At 40.3% G+C, this 15,751-nt stretch overlaps 1 protein-coding gene across 50 annotated transcripts in view; it reads left to right on the plus strand.

Annotated features, from left to right (window-relative positions):
* Positions 1 to 15,751, plus strand: part of ANK2 (ankyrin 2) — a 355,749-nt gene that overhangs the window by 239,679 nt on the left and 100,319 nt on the right. For 48 of the 50 annotated variants that reach the window (XM_037393591.1, XM_037393582.1, XM_037393573.1 and 45 more), the window contains 6 exons: positions 4,898 to 4,996; positions 7,034 to 7,231; positions 10,219 to 10,317; positions 10,488 to 10,586; positions 13,096 to 13,194; positions 14,378 to 14,575. In XM_037393591.1, the coding sequence (XP_037249488.1) occupies positions 4,898 to 4,996; positions 7,034 to 7,231; positions 10,219 to 10,317; positions 10,488 to 10,586; positions 13,096 to 13,194; positions 14,378 to 14,575 (792 nt within the window). The remainder of the gene's footprint in view (positions 1 to 4,897; positions 4,997 to 7,033; positions 7,232 to 10,218; positions 10,318 to 10,487; positions 10,587 to 13,095; positions 13,195 to 14,377; positions 14,576 to 15,751) is intronic. The other 2 variants (XM_037393837.1, XM_037393553.1) reach the window with 1 other exon arrangement.

Here is a 15,751-nt window from a genome sequence, read left to right on the forward strand (position 1 = left end):
AAAACCCCACCATATTCTTTTATAATGGAATAGTAACAGTAAGTATACGCAGAGCATTGAAATGTTACTGACTACTAAAGCATTTTAGGAGTATTCTTTCTGAATGCAATTTTTGTATTATCTCTATTTTTTTAGTCTCGCTATAGAAACTGTAAGGAAAAAAAGGAACAAGAATGTGAGGCATTTTTAGGTTTTGAATGCTTTTATACTTTTGAAAGACAGTGTTAATCAGAGGCCTTTGTCACCTTGCTGGTGGTATTTTTGTGGGACTATGCAAATGCCCTTAGAAGGTGGGGAGAAACATGTTCACCTGTCTCAGATGCTGAAGTTTGTCACACATTTTGCGTTCTTTCTATTGAATCTTGCCAACACTGGAATTAAATTTTTCTTGCTCTGGGACTTTAGAATCCTCTTGCAGGCTTTCGTCCAGAATATTTCCAGTAGAAAAAAAATTCCAGGAATGAAACACAGCATCTAGTCTTGGAATGGAAAGCTTATTGTGTGGGAAAGTAAACATGTTGTGTGCCTGGAGCGCGGCAGCTGGAGCTGGAGAGGGCAGTAGAGGCAATAATGGTGGGGAGAACGTCTGGCATGCCATTGGGGTTGGAGAAGGGCCACAGGAAAGGAAGGCGGCTCAGCTGGAGCTGACAGAAGTGGAAGGTCCGTCACAGAGATGTGCAATACCAGTGGAAAAAGAAAAGGAAGGAATCTATGGGGCCTGGAACTCAGATCTTTTTGTTTGGTTGGTTGGTTATTTGCTTGTTTTGGCTTGGTTTTTTTGTGGTGAATGTGCTTCAGACACCCTTTAACACTTGTTCTGGGAACCTAATGAGGTTTATTTGTAATAATGTCTCCTTTTGTATGTATGCATTCTGACAAAATAGGCAAGGCTTTCTGCTGTTTCTGCATGGTAGTGGGTTTCCCACCATAAAGCCGTTGTAGCAGGATCCTAACCCTGTTTTGGCACTGTGCTATGTTTACGGGGGGGGGGGTGTGTGTGTTCCTGCAGTAATGCTGCTGTGACATTTTCTTCTAGTCTTCACATGTGCACAGAGCACTAATAATTCATTGGCAGTTTTTGCCGTTTCTTAAAGCAACGTCGGATTATAAATATCTAATCACAATGCAGATATTTACTATAAAAAATTGAGTGGATTCATATAATGTTTACAAGGGAGTGGGAAGGAATGTTGTACAGATTATCTATGCAAGCTATATAGATAGTGGCTATTATTTAGGATTATTTAAGTTAATATCTTATTACTCAAGCAAACGCATGGCATATTTTTTTGCTGCATTTCTAAAATTTGTACTTTGAAGGGCAGACCTGGAGGAATATTTTAGAGCATGTTTAATTATGCCAAGACTCTGTGAGCTTGGAGCAAGAGGGAGATTTGCCTTGTGCATTTTTAAAGAGGTGAGATTTAGTAGTAATGAAAAATGAACAAATGGAAAGGCCTTTATTTGTAGAGAAAATTTAGGCAATTTTGCATGTCTACCATACAAAATACTAAAATTTTATTTCACCCTTATAAAAATGAGACTATTCAGCTGCAGTTCAGAAGAATTCTTTGATAATTTGGCCTTTAATTTTCATGTGTTATCATTGATCTTCGTTCAAATGAGCACTGAATGTGCACAACTGTCAAGATGCTGCCCATATAATTTCCTATTAAGAATCTCTCGTAAGCACAGCTTCTTTTTGTCTTGGCCTCTCTGGTAAGCTGAAGTAAAGCAATTTAATCACTGTGAAAGGACCCAATAATTTATCTTCCCCAACCCTGCAGTTAGGAGTCATGCACAGAATTCAGAATGAATTTTACAGGCTAAAAAATGACCAATGATTTATTTTCAAGCTAAAAAGGCAAGAATTTACCTTCTACTTTGAGAGCCATTTAAGAGGAACTTAGGACTGATGGGATTTCATGGGTTCTGTACATACAGAGAGGATTGTAGTGTCATTTCTAGCAGTGACCCAGCTGTTGGTTACTTTGGAAAGCGTGAGCTAGGAGAGCACCACGTACGGCAACAACAGAACACCAGGTGCAGGGTTTCACTTGGAAGATGAAAACGTTTAACTCTCCATTATGTGCTGTTTGGGATGAGAAGATAAATATTTGACTACTTATGATATTAAATCGCTAAATTTCTTGTCTCCCAGCATGGTGGCCTTTGTGTTTATGGGATATCCATTATCTGTGCTTCAAAGTCTGTGTCTCTTCAACCCAGTGTTGTACGTAGTGTCAAATGATGTGTTTGGTATTTTGGTCAGCATGTGTTCTTCAGTTTACGTGATGTATCAATTAGCAATGGAATGATTAAAAAAGCACATAGGCAAAGTCCTGCAACAGATTTCAGAGCACTGAGGTTCATAGCAAATAGGTAATGGTGCAAAAGAGGACTGATCTGGTATACCAGTGTGTCTCTTGATGTTGGCTAATGTTAGTTTATCTTCATGGTATTACGTACTAATTCTTCCACTACAACAACTCTCTCTTCTCAGTTTCCCTCACCTTGAAGAAAACATATAAGCAAAAATAGAATCTGAAGTATTAAATAGGCAATATTTTTAAAAAATTATATGCTGTTTTCCCCCAGGGCAGGAGGAGGGAAGAGAGTTATATGGGAAGGCCACAAAGCATATTGCTTCATTCACCTGCTGGAAAGTGCACAGACAGTAAATGATGATGCATTTATAATGGTATGACAGGACAGAATAGGATAGGTAGAAAACTTTTATCCCCACTTTTAGAGGGGATTGTAGATAAGAACAGAGGAGAAATAATGCTTTTTAATGATTTAGTGCTTATTTTTGTTTTAGCTTGACTTTCTTGAGGAGTTGATGTGTTTTGTAGCTTGCATTTTTCTTCTTTTTTCTCCCTCTGGGGATCTGTCCTGTTGTGGTTTTTGTTTGGTTTTTTTTTTTTTTTCTTTTTTCAAGGGTTCACACAATTCTACCTTTCTTTTGCCATTTTATTAAATAAAATAATATCAAAGTCACTGTGCAGATAGGGAAAGCGTACCTCCCACATTGACTGAAAATACAGAGCAAAATATAGAAACTGGGAAGAGGTATCAAATAAATACCTCCTCTAGAAAGGGGGATATATTCCTCACCTTAGTAATACTATTGGAAACTGTGTGTATGAACTGCTCTGGCAGTGAGATGTAAATATACCCCAGCTGGGCGTATAAAGACTTGATGTAGGGGACTGAAGTTTCAGTGCAGACACCCCCCCACTCCCCCCACCCCCCCATATGCTAGTTACACCCTATTCCTTCACACTGACCCCATCTGCCAGGTCCAGAACAGCCCTGAATTCTGTTTGCAGGTTTGATCTTGCATCTGTTGAATTTCATTGCAAAGCTTCCATGGGTTTTAGTGATGCCTCTGAGATGGTAAGTGTCAAGGCACACCTAACCCCTTCACACATTTCTGAAAAATCTCTGGCAACAGTAGATAGGTAAGGGAGAAAAATTCCTCCCCACAGACCTCAGATCCTCACTGCCGAGGAGCTGTGTTGCACTGCAGGCTCTGAAAGGTGCTCTGTGCTTTCGAAACCGAGGGTAAGGGAGCATCTGCTCCTTGGAACTACCTTTTCTAGCGTATTACAGGGCTATGTTTGCATAGCCAAAATGATCTTTCAATTGCAATGGCACTGTGCAGTCTAAAGCTATTTTTAATTTTAAAATGTTAGCAGTAGCAGTAAAAATATAGTGATGTAGACTTCCTCTGAACTCCAGCAAGGCAAACTGTATCAGCGAATGGAGCAGGGCCACTAGCTCATACTTAAGGCCATGTTTTTTGTATGTTTTTAACCTCTAAGTAATTAATCTATCTCAGACCAGTATATTAATCTGTTACTGGATTCTTCAGAAAGTACCCTAGAATAACAGCATCTGTCTCATCTAAGATGAGCAGTGGCTCAAAGGAAGAAGGCTTTTCTTGTGATTAAAAGCTATTGCCAGTTCACCTTTATAAACCTATCTCTGTTGAATGAGTATTCATGACTCCTCCAAGTCCATGCTTGAACAGTATTGAGATAAATGAGATGAAAACTTAGCTTTCTAGATCTTATGCATTTTCTTTTTTCTGTCATTTAGCACTAATATTCTTTTGTAACCATTTTTCTTGCCTTATATTTCCTGTATTTTCTGCATAAAGTCCAAACTGTAGCAGAATTATTTAGAATGCATTCTGCTAGCTCAGTGTTTCATTGACACATCTGCTATCACTGCTGTGATCTTTACTGAGTAGCCTGAGCAAGTGTTTTGGTATAGGGTGGTGTTCTGCAATGGAAAAAATATTGTGGAGTTGGTGGTCTTACAGCAATTTTAGCAAAAAATTGTTAGCTCTTTATTCACCATTCAGATCTCAGAAAGGAAAGGTTTTCTGCTTGTTTCTCTCCTTATCTTTTTCTCTGTTTTAAAATCTTCTTTCTTCTGCTACCTGTTTAAAAGAAAAATAATTCTAAAGTAAATTTTCTAGTATGAGCATTTCTTATTTCATCCCTGCATCAAAAGCAATCCAAAGGACAAGGGGTGATTAAAGGAGCATCCTTGGCCCAGCACGCATTATCCAGGGAGAAGCAATACAATCTCAAAGCCATACAGAGAAGGAGGGGAAGGAGGTGATGATGCTCACATTTATCCTCTTTGATAAAAGATTTCCACACACAATGGGTTTCCTCTCTGAAATGGTAACCTTAGTGTGTCCTTTACTGGTGGAAGGAAGAACAGGGATGAAACTTTGTGTTGTGGAGCCAACTGCACTTAGGAGTTAAAAAAGAGTATTTTTACATGCTTGTTGGGCTGCATTCCTGGAAGGATGTTCCTTAGAGTGCTAGGGCGGACAGTTAAGGATGTGCTCATTTGTTTTCCCTCCTTCTACTTCAAGGATGGACTCACCCCGCTGCACTGTGCTGCAAGAAGTGGACATGACCAAGTTGTGGAGCTGCTCCTGGAACGAGGTGCCCCACTGCTTGCACGGACCAAGGTGTGTGTCTTATCTGACTATACTAACAGCTCTATGTAACTTTCCATGGAATTTTCAACGTCACTGAAAGGACAAGGAAAACGACAAGAACAGTTCTGTTCTCCCAAAGGAAATGTACTAATGGGCAGAATGAGCCAAAATAAGGTTTTCTTACATAATTAGGAACTATCCTTATCAAATATATGAAACACTATAGACTTCTTTGCCCTCCCTTCTATAATATCAGACTAAACACATGTTATACAGTGCTGCTGCAAGCACTTCGTTTGTGATGCTTCCTAAGGCCATAGGACACAGAGATGGGCAAGCTGGGTCAGTCTCTCCTGAGAGATGTTTCCTGGTATGTACTTTCTGATCCTTCACACAAGCTAACTAGGACCTGTGAGCTGCAGCTTCTCCTAATTGTTTTTGTGGACTATTTCAGACTTGGAAAATTATTTCAGTGTGTTCTTACTTATTTCTGAAAAGCACACATCTAAGATAACGCATTTCTTACAAATGCTGCCCCTTTGGTCATTGTTATTGGTAGTAGAATAGCAAACCCCACTGAGCAGCACTTCACAACAGTAAATTTCAGAGTGCCTGACAAAGGTAGGTGGTATTAGCTGGAAAACAGTGGAACAGAGTATTGCAATGATATGCTTGAGGTCCCCTGCAGGATCAGGAGGGACAAACAATTTAAATACCAGTTTCATACTGGGCCCCACTCCCTCAAACATGGCTCAAAACAAGGGCAATTAGTGTATTCTGAACCATAGTTACCCTTATTGTTTCTCTCTATAGTCTTCAGGAGGTTTTATCACTGGGTTGCAAGCTTATCAACTACATCAAATAAGGATGTGCTCAAGCTATGCATCCTTGAAAACACCAAGTAGTCCAAGTCACCTGTTTATGCAGGAGGGATCCACAGGGAGATGGGAATAGTAGGGAAAAGATTCTTTATAGTTTCACTGATTCCTTTGGTGGAAGAACATTTGGAGAAAGAACTTCATGTGTCAACACCCTTGCTTCACTAAGGCAGAGAGGCTCAGAATAGATCCTGCCACATATATTGTGCACACTTCAGGCAGGATTCCCAGATGTTGCCATTCAAAGGCAGATGTTGCCCATCAGGACAAAATACCAGCATTGCTGTGGCAGCATCTGGATGTCCCCACTGTGTCAAGGATTGAGCAAAGCAGAACTGTGCAGTGAATAATTCCCTCCTTCCAGGTGACAGTCAGTTTCTCATTCAAGTCTGTAAGTTATAGTCTGTCTTTAAACAACGCTCTTAAAGTACATTATTGTGTGTAAAATGGAATTAGATTTTAAAACAACTTCCACTTTTAGCTTCTAAGTGAAATAGATAGTTCCAAACTGGAGACAGACAAATATGTAAATATTAAAACTATTTTTTTCTGAAAATAACTTGTTATACATATTAATAGCAACAGTTCTCTTTCCTCTTAATTGTCTACCTTCCATGGACTTGAATATTTACAAAAAGATATATTAAAGCCAGACAGGGCTATAAAACCTCTGCTTCCACTGCCCTGCAAGTGTTATGGTTTGAACAAAAGGTCCAACCATGATGGTAGTTGAAAGTATCATTTCCCAGAAGCTCAGGGGTCAGGTTTGCCAATATAATTTTTTTTTTTTCATTGAACACTTAAAAAAAATAGGTTTCTTAATAAATATGATGAATGGTAAGTAGGTGCTAATTAACATACAACCTATGTCTTACTGTTATGAGTATCCCTGGAACTGTCTTTTAAGGTCAAGATATGTTTTATTATATCATGAGGCAAGACCATTAGATTCTTTTGTTTTGATTAAATTCTGATTTTAGGTAGTTATGTGATGGTCCTCTAAATTTGCCTGTATTTGCTGGAAGGGGAGGGGTGGCTATAGCTTTTTCCAGCTTTTTTTTTCCAGCTCAGATGTGGCTCTGTTTCAGTGTAGGGGTACCCTGCAAACTCATGATGGCATCCTTCTAATATGTGTCACGATCTAAGTGAGAGTTACTAGAAGTTACTGTGCCATTTTCTTTTGCCGCAGAATGGACTCTCTCCACTTCACATGGCGGCCCAGGGTGACCATGTGGAATGCGTCAAACATCTACTGCAGCACAAAGCTCCCGTGGACGATGTCACGCTGGATTACCTGACCGCCCTCCATGTGGCCGCACACTGCGGCCACTATCGTGTCACCAAACTCCTTCTGGACAAGAGAGCAAATCCCAATGCTCGTGCCCTGGTAAACCTGTCCCACCTGTGTCATGTAACCAACCTATCCAGGGCAGATGAATAGCTCTTACCAGTAAAGCTAAATGAAAACTGCCAACAGACTCCCAACGACCTTAAATAGTTGCAGTAACAACAGGGTTTGTCACGCCTGCTGGTTACCAGTGTTGTCTCGTGTGCTTAGGCCTAGTGATGGACCATGTCCTGTGACAAGTGGCTGTTGTATAAGGTCTGGAAGCTCTACGGGGTTCCTAAAATCAAAGCCATTTCTAGTTGATGCTAATGTATGCATTGCTATTTTACTGAATTAAAGGTTTGGTTTTCCATACTATATGATACGATACACAATTTCAAAACTTTCAACTGAATCAGTAAGTTAATTGGCACAGAGAAAATATATTGAAAAGCTAGTATTTCTGCATTTATCAAATCATAACATTCCCCTCTATTAGGTGCCACTTCCCTTCCTTTTCAAAAAACAGTTTTTCTGATGCTTACAGGAAAACACTCACTGACCAGACCATTATCCCCTAACTGAGAGAAAAACATCATTTTTGGCTTCGGGAACATATAAAGCTTTCAAGAACGTTTATCCAAACCCAGACAACATTCCAATATTCTCTAATAGGAAGTGTCCCCCTGAACTGTTAGCTGGGTGGAAGTTAAGACACTGATATATTACAGTCAGTGGGGGAAAGAAAGAGACTGTGTACACTTGAGACACTTCTGCATGGCAAGAAGTCTGCCGTTGCCTGCTGTATTCAGTGCCTCCACAGAACTTCCACTGCTGGCCACTCTGACGTCTGCCCCAGCTTCTTGCCTTCAGTATGAGCCTGTGTTTTCCTGTGAAGGCTTCCCCTATCTGTACTTCCCTTACTTCCTTTTTATTTCCTTTATATCCTTATTTACTTCCCTTTTTATTGAAACAGTTTTTTTCGGCCCTCTCATTTTTCTTGGCTTCTCTATACCCACATATCCCATAACGCCTCTTGGCTTCCTCTTACACTTTTCTTGTTTTGTCTTTCTCAGCATCAAGTTCATTTGGTTGATCTTTTTCGATGCTGTTTTCATCCTTTCTTGTTTTTCTTTTCAGTCTTCTGTTTATCTTTAGCTGTACTTTCCTCAGCTACCCACACATACACATTGTATGCTAGCCCTCACATATTTTTTTTCTTCCTTTCCATGACCAGAAATATACTTTCTGTTCCTCTCCCTGCCTCCCTCCCTGAGAAACATCTGAAATGAAATGAGAACACCCTCAGGCCGCTGCCTTTCTACTCTCTCCCCTCCAGACTCTTTTTTTTTTTCCTCACTCTTGTTTCATCTCCCATCAGGGACTTGTCGCCTCTGGGTTGTTTATAGTGTTTAATATACTAAATGATGCTCATAGTTTCTGTTAGTGATACATTTTTTCTGCCTTCTCCTCTCCCCCATCAAACTGTTCCTCACTGAAATAGAAGTAGGAAAATTAAATCAACTCAAGCAGTAAAATTAAGTGAAAATATGGAAACTTCTGAAACAGTAAAACTCCCTGTGAAATATATTGAGATATATTGTGTGGGAGGTAAAATATCTAATGGGTTTGATTCTTTCTTTAGAAATTGGAGAAGGCTAATAGTAGTAGTAATTTTCAGCAGAGTCCTGTGATGGAATAAATGTTACAAATAATCCATTTTCAGATAGATAAAAAAATAATTGTTAATGTTTGCAAAATTATTTGGGGATACAAGCACTATACGAGTTCTTAGCTTTTTCAGTTTGTATATGCTTTAAAGCACCTTCAAATGAGCTAGTAATTAACATTTCCCCTAACAGAAGCTTTCTGTAGAATAATCTGTCACATGCCTCTTCCCATGAGCTAAGATTTCACTGATAAATTCTGTCTACTGCTGGTTGTTTAGTAATACTGATCCTTTTCATTAGAACACAGGAATTCTTCAACATTATCTAAAAGCGTTACCTGTGCTTTTCACATATGGTGAAATAATGTGTTTGCTTAGCTTTAGGCACACACCTAACCTGCCTTAACTATAATAGTACATAAAAAAAGCTTGAAGTCAAAGCATGTATTACAGTGTAGAGTATGAAGACATGCTTTGATCTGGGCTTCGATCTTACTGAATAAGCATTTCCAAAGAAATGAATATGTGCATATAATAAGCACAACACGAAAACTACTGTCTCACAAAACAAAATGCTAGGTTGCAATCTTGATTTTTAGATGTTCCCTTCCCGACCTGTCATTCATTCCTGTCCCTGCCCCATTTTGTTTTAATCCAGATCAAGGCTGACACCTTGCTTACAATGCCTTACGACTCAGCAGGGCAGGAATAAAGGAAAGGGAGCCACAAATACTTCACGTGTGAACACTTTGTATCATGAAACCATGGCTAAAGTAGTGATTATTTATTTAAGATACCTCACAGAATGCACATGTGCACATAGACATGAATATAAGATACTGTAGATTGATGCGTAAATGTAAAAATAAATACACATAGATGCTTAGACTACAAGATATTCTAATAAGACAAAGTAAGGTGGAACCTCTGTTCTTTTCCTAGAGAGGTACAGAATATGCTTTATACATTTCAAAAGACACTTAACTGATTTCAAAGTGATCACTCTAAATTCTTACATTTTCCTTGTGTTAGCTAATCTTGGAAACCACTTTAAGTCATTTGTACATATAGACGTGTGTAACCTTTGGAACTGCATACATACATGTGCACACACATACACTTGAAAGTCGGAGCGGGCATGCCTGTGTTTGGGTTTTGGAGGTGGAAGTTCAGTTTCTCTCCATTGCCTGAGAAGAAAGCAGCACTGCTGCTTTGTTCTGCCTCAGACTACTGGAAGATGTCTGTAATTCATAACCTGTTGTGTTTAAGGAACAGTTGCTTCTGGTACTCTAACACTTCTGCTCCCAGTGTGTCAGCATGCAGCTGTGTCGAAACTGTAGCTGCATGTTTTTAACTAACATGACTGTCTTTTGCACAGAATGGTTTTACTCCACTGCACATTGCCTGCAAGAAAAATCGCATCAAAGTCATGGAACTCCTGGTGAAATATGGGGCTTCAATCCAGGCTATAACAGAGGTAGAAAAATGTTTCGTGTCCTGAAGAAACATTCCTTCTCTCTCTCCCTTTTTACTTCCTTTTTTCTCTCTCCTATCATGCCTCACTTTCACTTATGTTTTATTTAAACGAAGAAGCCCCTTCCCTATGCCCATGCAGAGGAGTAAAACTGCTCTTGCTTTGTTTCGCAGTCGGGCCTCACACCAATACACGTGGCTGCATTTATGGGCCACTTGAACATAGTCCTCCTTCTGCTGCAGAACGGAGCCTCTCCCGATGTCACTAACATTGTGAGTATGGCTTTGACTAGAATCATCTGTGCAATACCTCCTCCGAAAAGGGTCTGGCCTACCATGTAGCTCAACCAAAGGTCACATTTTAACAATACTTTACGACTTTATTGCATTTTAGGACAAATTATTCTAGCACCTTTCGCAAAGGGGGGAAAATGGTGATTGTATATGCATCATAAGCCATCTGTGGTTTCATGTATTCTTCAATAGTGCTTGAGTAGGTAAAGTTTCCCTTAGAAACAGACAAAGCTCACCAAATACATCCAGAACTGATTATAAGCCAAGTCCCAGCAAAGACTGTGTTTTGAAGGATGAAATTAAGTCCAAATGGCTCCGATTTCTGCTTGCATAGTTTCACTGGCTGCCATGAAATTGTGTCGTTTGTATCAGCGAAAGGATAGAAAATGCTTAAAACCTAACAGTTAAACAAAAAGTAAGAATGTTAAATTCAAGATGTTCCTCTTACACAGGGAATTCCTGGAGCTGGTGCCTTTCGAAAGAACATGCTTAAATCTAGAAAATGTGACCTTTGGGAGGCAACACAAAATGCAGAACCTGACTTACCATAGAAATCAGTGTTTGTATACCAGTAGCTTAGTTGCCAAGAGGAATAACAATAAAAGGAACATGGTAGTTTTCTGAGCTGTATTTCATAGATATCTTACCATTCATATTTGTCAGGATAAACAAATATTCAACTTAGGAACACCTGCACTTTGAAAGCAGCCTTTTACCAGTAAATAAGGTTATAGGTAGGTGTTCCCAACAACAGAAAAACAACAAAGATGTAGTCATCCAGGAACAGTGGTCTCATCAGTTTTTCTCAGAAAAATCTTACACGAAACCTAGCAAAAATTTTGAGCACACAGAGTTGTTTGCTTGAATCATTAGAACAGACTTTTCTTGACAGTCTCTTACTGCATTCATACTTTTTTATAGAAGCAGTCTTTATATAAAAACTTTATTGATGATATGAAAGCCAATAAGAAATTCTTGTGGAAGCAATTAAAAGTATTGTGTTACCAGACATTTCTGTGCAAAGTTTAACACTTTACAATTTATGCTACACAGGTGTCTTGGCTTTTACTTGGTAAGCTGAAGTTCCCTGTTGAATTACTGTTTCCAAAAGCTAAATTGCATTGCTAATCCAAGTACAAAAGGGTCTTTAGAGAAATTTGATCTGTAGTGTGTGTGAAATGTAAACCTTATTCACATTTTAAACAGCTCATTCTTCAGGTAATAAAGTTTATGTAGATGAAATTCTCTATTACGGTTTGTAGCTAGGACTGGGATTTTGTTTGTTGCGTACTTATTAATCACAGCTGGTAATATAATGTTAATTTTAAAATGACAAGATAAATTGACTCCTGGTGAAGAGGGTTTGCTTTAATTAGAATTTCATAATAGTAGACTGGCTCAGGCTGCTTCTTTTCCTACATCTAAACAAAGGACAAGAAGACATGATTCCTGATTCTGATGCAGGGTGTTCATTTTGGTGATTACACTTCAACTTGATAGTTGTGGGCATAAAAGCCATATAACAGAATATACTTCAGCTCTAGAGTAAGGAGAAGGAACAATGAACACAAAGGAGTGATCGGTCCTGCTGTGTTGTCATAACATAACAGATAAATACAGAGCTCCTGGTTGTGGAACTGTCAGTACCTCATGTGCTAGATACTGATGAACTGTACAGGGACCCTTTTAGTTCACTTCAGGACAGTGCACTCAAAGAATGTTGGTCAGTGCAAAATTAAGCTAGAAATGCCATCGTCAAGGAATACTCGCGTTCAGTGTTCCTTTGCAAACCTGTGCAAAAGTAAATGCTTTGAATGTGTCATTCATACTTTGTTATCCTGATCTGAAATTCCACATCACTCCAGTCAGCTTTCCAAAACTTCATATTCTCCTTCAGATTCTGTGGGCTACAGAAGGCTTGAAACAGGATTCACTCCATAGCCTGCAGACGTAGCCGTGCTGCTGAGCACAGATTTTACACATTTCATATGCTGGCTCAGCTGTGCACAGCCATTGCAAGGCCTTTTAATGCTGCCAGCTCCACACAGTGTGCAGGAAGAGACCATCTGGAAAAATATCCCCTTCCATCTTGAGGCTCATGTGCCTCATGATCCCTTGAGAGAGACAGGCTCAATATATTCTTATCTCCTGTGCAGCACACAAGCTGATGCAGTGTTATGTAGAAAGCTAGGGAACATATGTGACCACAGGCGTCTATACGGTAGAATTTTCTATAAGCTAGGATTTTCATACTGGCCCTCTGTAGTGAGATTAGGTTTGTCCGAGTTTGCAAAGGCAATGCCTACCCAGGCCCAGCGACATGGATGCACACCCCTTCCTGAACCACCTGTTGCTGGGTCTGAAGCCAGAGCCTCAGCTGGCAGGAAGGCGGGTCTCTGCACAAGCAGACGTGGGTGGAATTTACACCATCGGAGCTCTGTCTCTTCATGGAGGTTTAGGACACTGAAACACTTTTGCTTCTCTGCAGCGTGGAGAAACTGCGTTGCACATGGCGGCACGTGCTGGGCAGGTGGAAGTAGTTCGCTGCCTTCTGAGAAATGGGGCCCTGGTTGATGCCCGAGCAAGGGTAGGTGTTCTGCTTACAATTATCTTTGCTTTATCTTACTCAAAAAACATAGCTGAAACAGGGGAGCTAGGGAGGAGCAATTTCATTTCTATTTGATCTGTTGGTACAATGTTAAGCACACCTAAAACGAGTTCTGAAAACAAGAACTTACTTCTGCACAGATCTTCCAAAGGGAATGCGTGCGGCGGGCTGACCCTGTCTGGCAGCTCAGCCCTGCTCAGTTGTTCGCTCACTGCCCCTACAGTGGGATGGGGGAGAGAACTGGAAGGGCAAAAGCAAGAAAATCTCTTGGGCTGAAATAAAGACAGTTTAATAGGTGAAGGTTAAAGGAAAAAAACCCAAACCACAAAACCAACTCCTCCTCCCCACAAGCAATGCAAAAGCAATCGCTCACCACCTCCCACCAGCAGAGCAATGCCCAGCCAGTCTCTGAGCAGTGGCTCCTTTGGAAAAAGTCACCCCCTTGTTTTATTGCCGAGCATGATGTTATATGGTATGGATTATCTCTTGGGTCAACTCAGGCCAGCTGTCCTGGCTGTGTCCCCTCGCAGCCTCTTGCCCACCCCCAGCCTATTCCCTGGGGCGGCAGAGGGAGAAACAGAGCACGTCTCGGTGTTGTGTAAGCACTGTTCAGCAATAGCTAAAACACTGGTGCATTATCAATGCTTTCTTGGTCAGAAATGTAGAACAGTGCACCATACGGGCTGCTGTGATGAAAATTAACTCCATCCCAGCTAGAACGCACCTGACTCACACCAGCAATAGCTATTCTGTTTGAGCAAGGAGGTGCACAGCCATGTCCTAAACCCAAACAGCAGAGGTTCTGATAGCAGTTAGTGCCAGATTTTGAAACCAAGGGGACTGTTTGTAAAGCAAGGTACAGCTGTTGTAAAACAGATTAAGAACACAGAGGAGTAAGTGATGCTCACAGTGAGATGTGTGCTATCTGCTTGATGAAAGAGAAGAACAGTGTTTTCCTTTGTAGTTCTCTCTGTTCTAATAAGACCTTGCCGAAGCTCATTGCAAATTTAACCCGAGCCCTCTGTTACTGCCTTTCTTTGTGCTATTACTTCCTATGATTTTTTGCAAGACAAATGCCTGGAGAGATCTGTTGGGATCAACCAGAGTAGTGTGTTCAGGGTGGTTCTACCTGCACTAATTATCTACTCGATTTGAGTTGTAGGAAGAACAGACTCCACTGCACATTGCTTCTCGCTTGGGTAAAACGGAGATCGTCCAGCTTCTGCTACAGCACATGGCCCACCCTGATGCCGCAACAACTAATGGGTACACTCCACTGCACATCTCTGCCAGAGAGGGACAAGTTGATGTCGCATCAGTTCTCCTGGAGGCAGGTGCCTCACACTCCATGTCCACCAAAGTAAGACAAAATGCTTTACGCCTGCATTCCAGTAGCACAGGTAGCTTGTGCCAGCGCACGCCTGTTCCACGCAGAATGTCCTTTCACACTAAGAAGCTGAACTAGTTTGGGTTTTCTGTTTTTTTAATCAACAGCGACCCAATAGACTGAAGTAAAGTATCGGAAGTTAATCAAATTTTGATATGTTTTGCTGTCATCTGAAGTTGGGAGTTTGGTTCCCACTGGAGCCAAATGCAGATCGTGATAAATACATGGTCCTGACAGTTTTAAATAGTACACCAAGTCCTTGTTTCTCTCTTTCCCATTGTGTTATGGGTAGGGCTTTTTTGGCCAAAATTTTTTAAATTTTGGGAACAGGCCTGCTTAGTCTTCAATATCTTGTTTATTTAAATAGTAAAATAATTCTGATCTGTGCTAGCTGAAGGGAATGTTCCTAAAACATACAAGTCAGCATCTGTCCCGTCGCATCTAACGCTGAATCTATTTTCAGTGGTTCTATAAATGAGGTGTCATATGACACAATAGGCCATTTTGTCTGGGGTTTTAAAAGAAATAGTCTGCAGAATCTTTGTTGCTTTGTTAGCCAAAAATGTTTACCAATAGATTCCTAGCAGAATGATGAACGCATAAGAAAACAGCTGCAACCAGAATTAATTATGTGCCAAGATAGCTTTTCCAAATTTATCATGTGTGATTAAGTGAGGATCATTTAAGTCTCACTCTTGTTTTAGGTCTTAAGTACCCCTGATTTTCCAGCTGGAGCTTAAAACATATTTTTGAACAATGGGGTGTCTTCCAGGGTTTAGAAGACTAAACCAGCAATTTTCAAATTATGATCCAATGATTACTGGGAATCCTTGCTGTTCTGCTTTTATCCAGCTGTTAAATCACATTAGAGTGGCTAAAAATACACTAAATACTTTCCTAATTTCCTATATTGCTTTAGTACTGCAGGAGCACTCTATAATTATGAATAGGAGATGTAGTAGTCCACTAGGTGATCTCTCTACAAACCTGTGATTCATGATACTGGAAATATTTGAGACTCCCTGATGTAAACCCTTTCTAAGGTGGGATTAATGGAACAAGATGATAATGATAATAAACGTTACACATCACTTACGTGTCAGTCAGATAGGTCATTGTAGTTCCCTGGAATCGCTGTCAGGGCAGCAG

This window comes from Falco rusticolus, chromosome 1 (genome assembly GCF_015220075.1).
Source record: "Falco rusticolus isolate bFalRus1 chromosome 1, bFalRus1.pri, whole genome shotgun sequence".
NCBI lineage: Eukaryota > Metazoa > Chordata > Aves > Falconiformes > Falconidae > Falco > Falco rusticolus.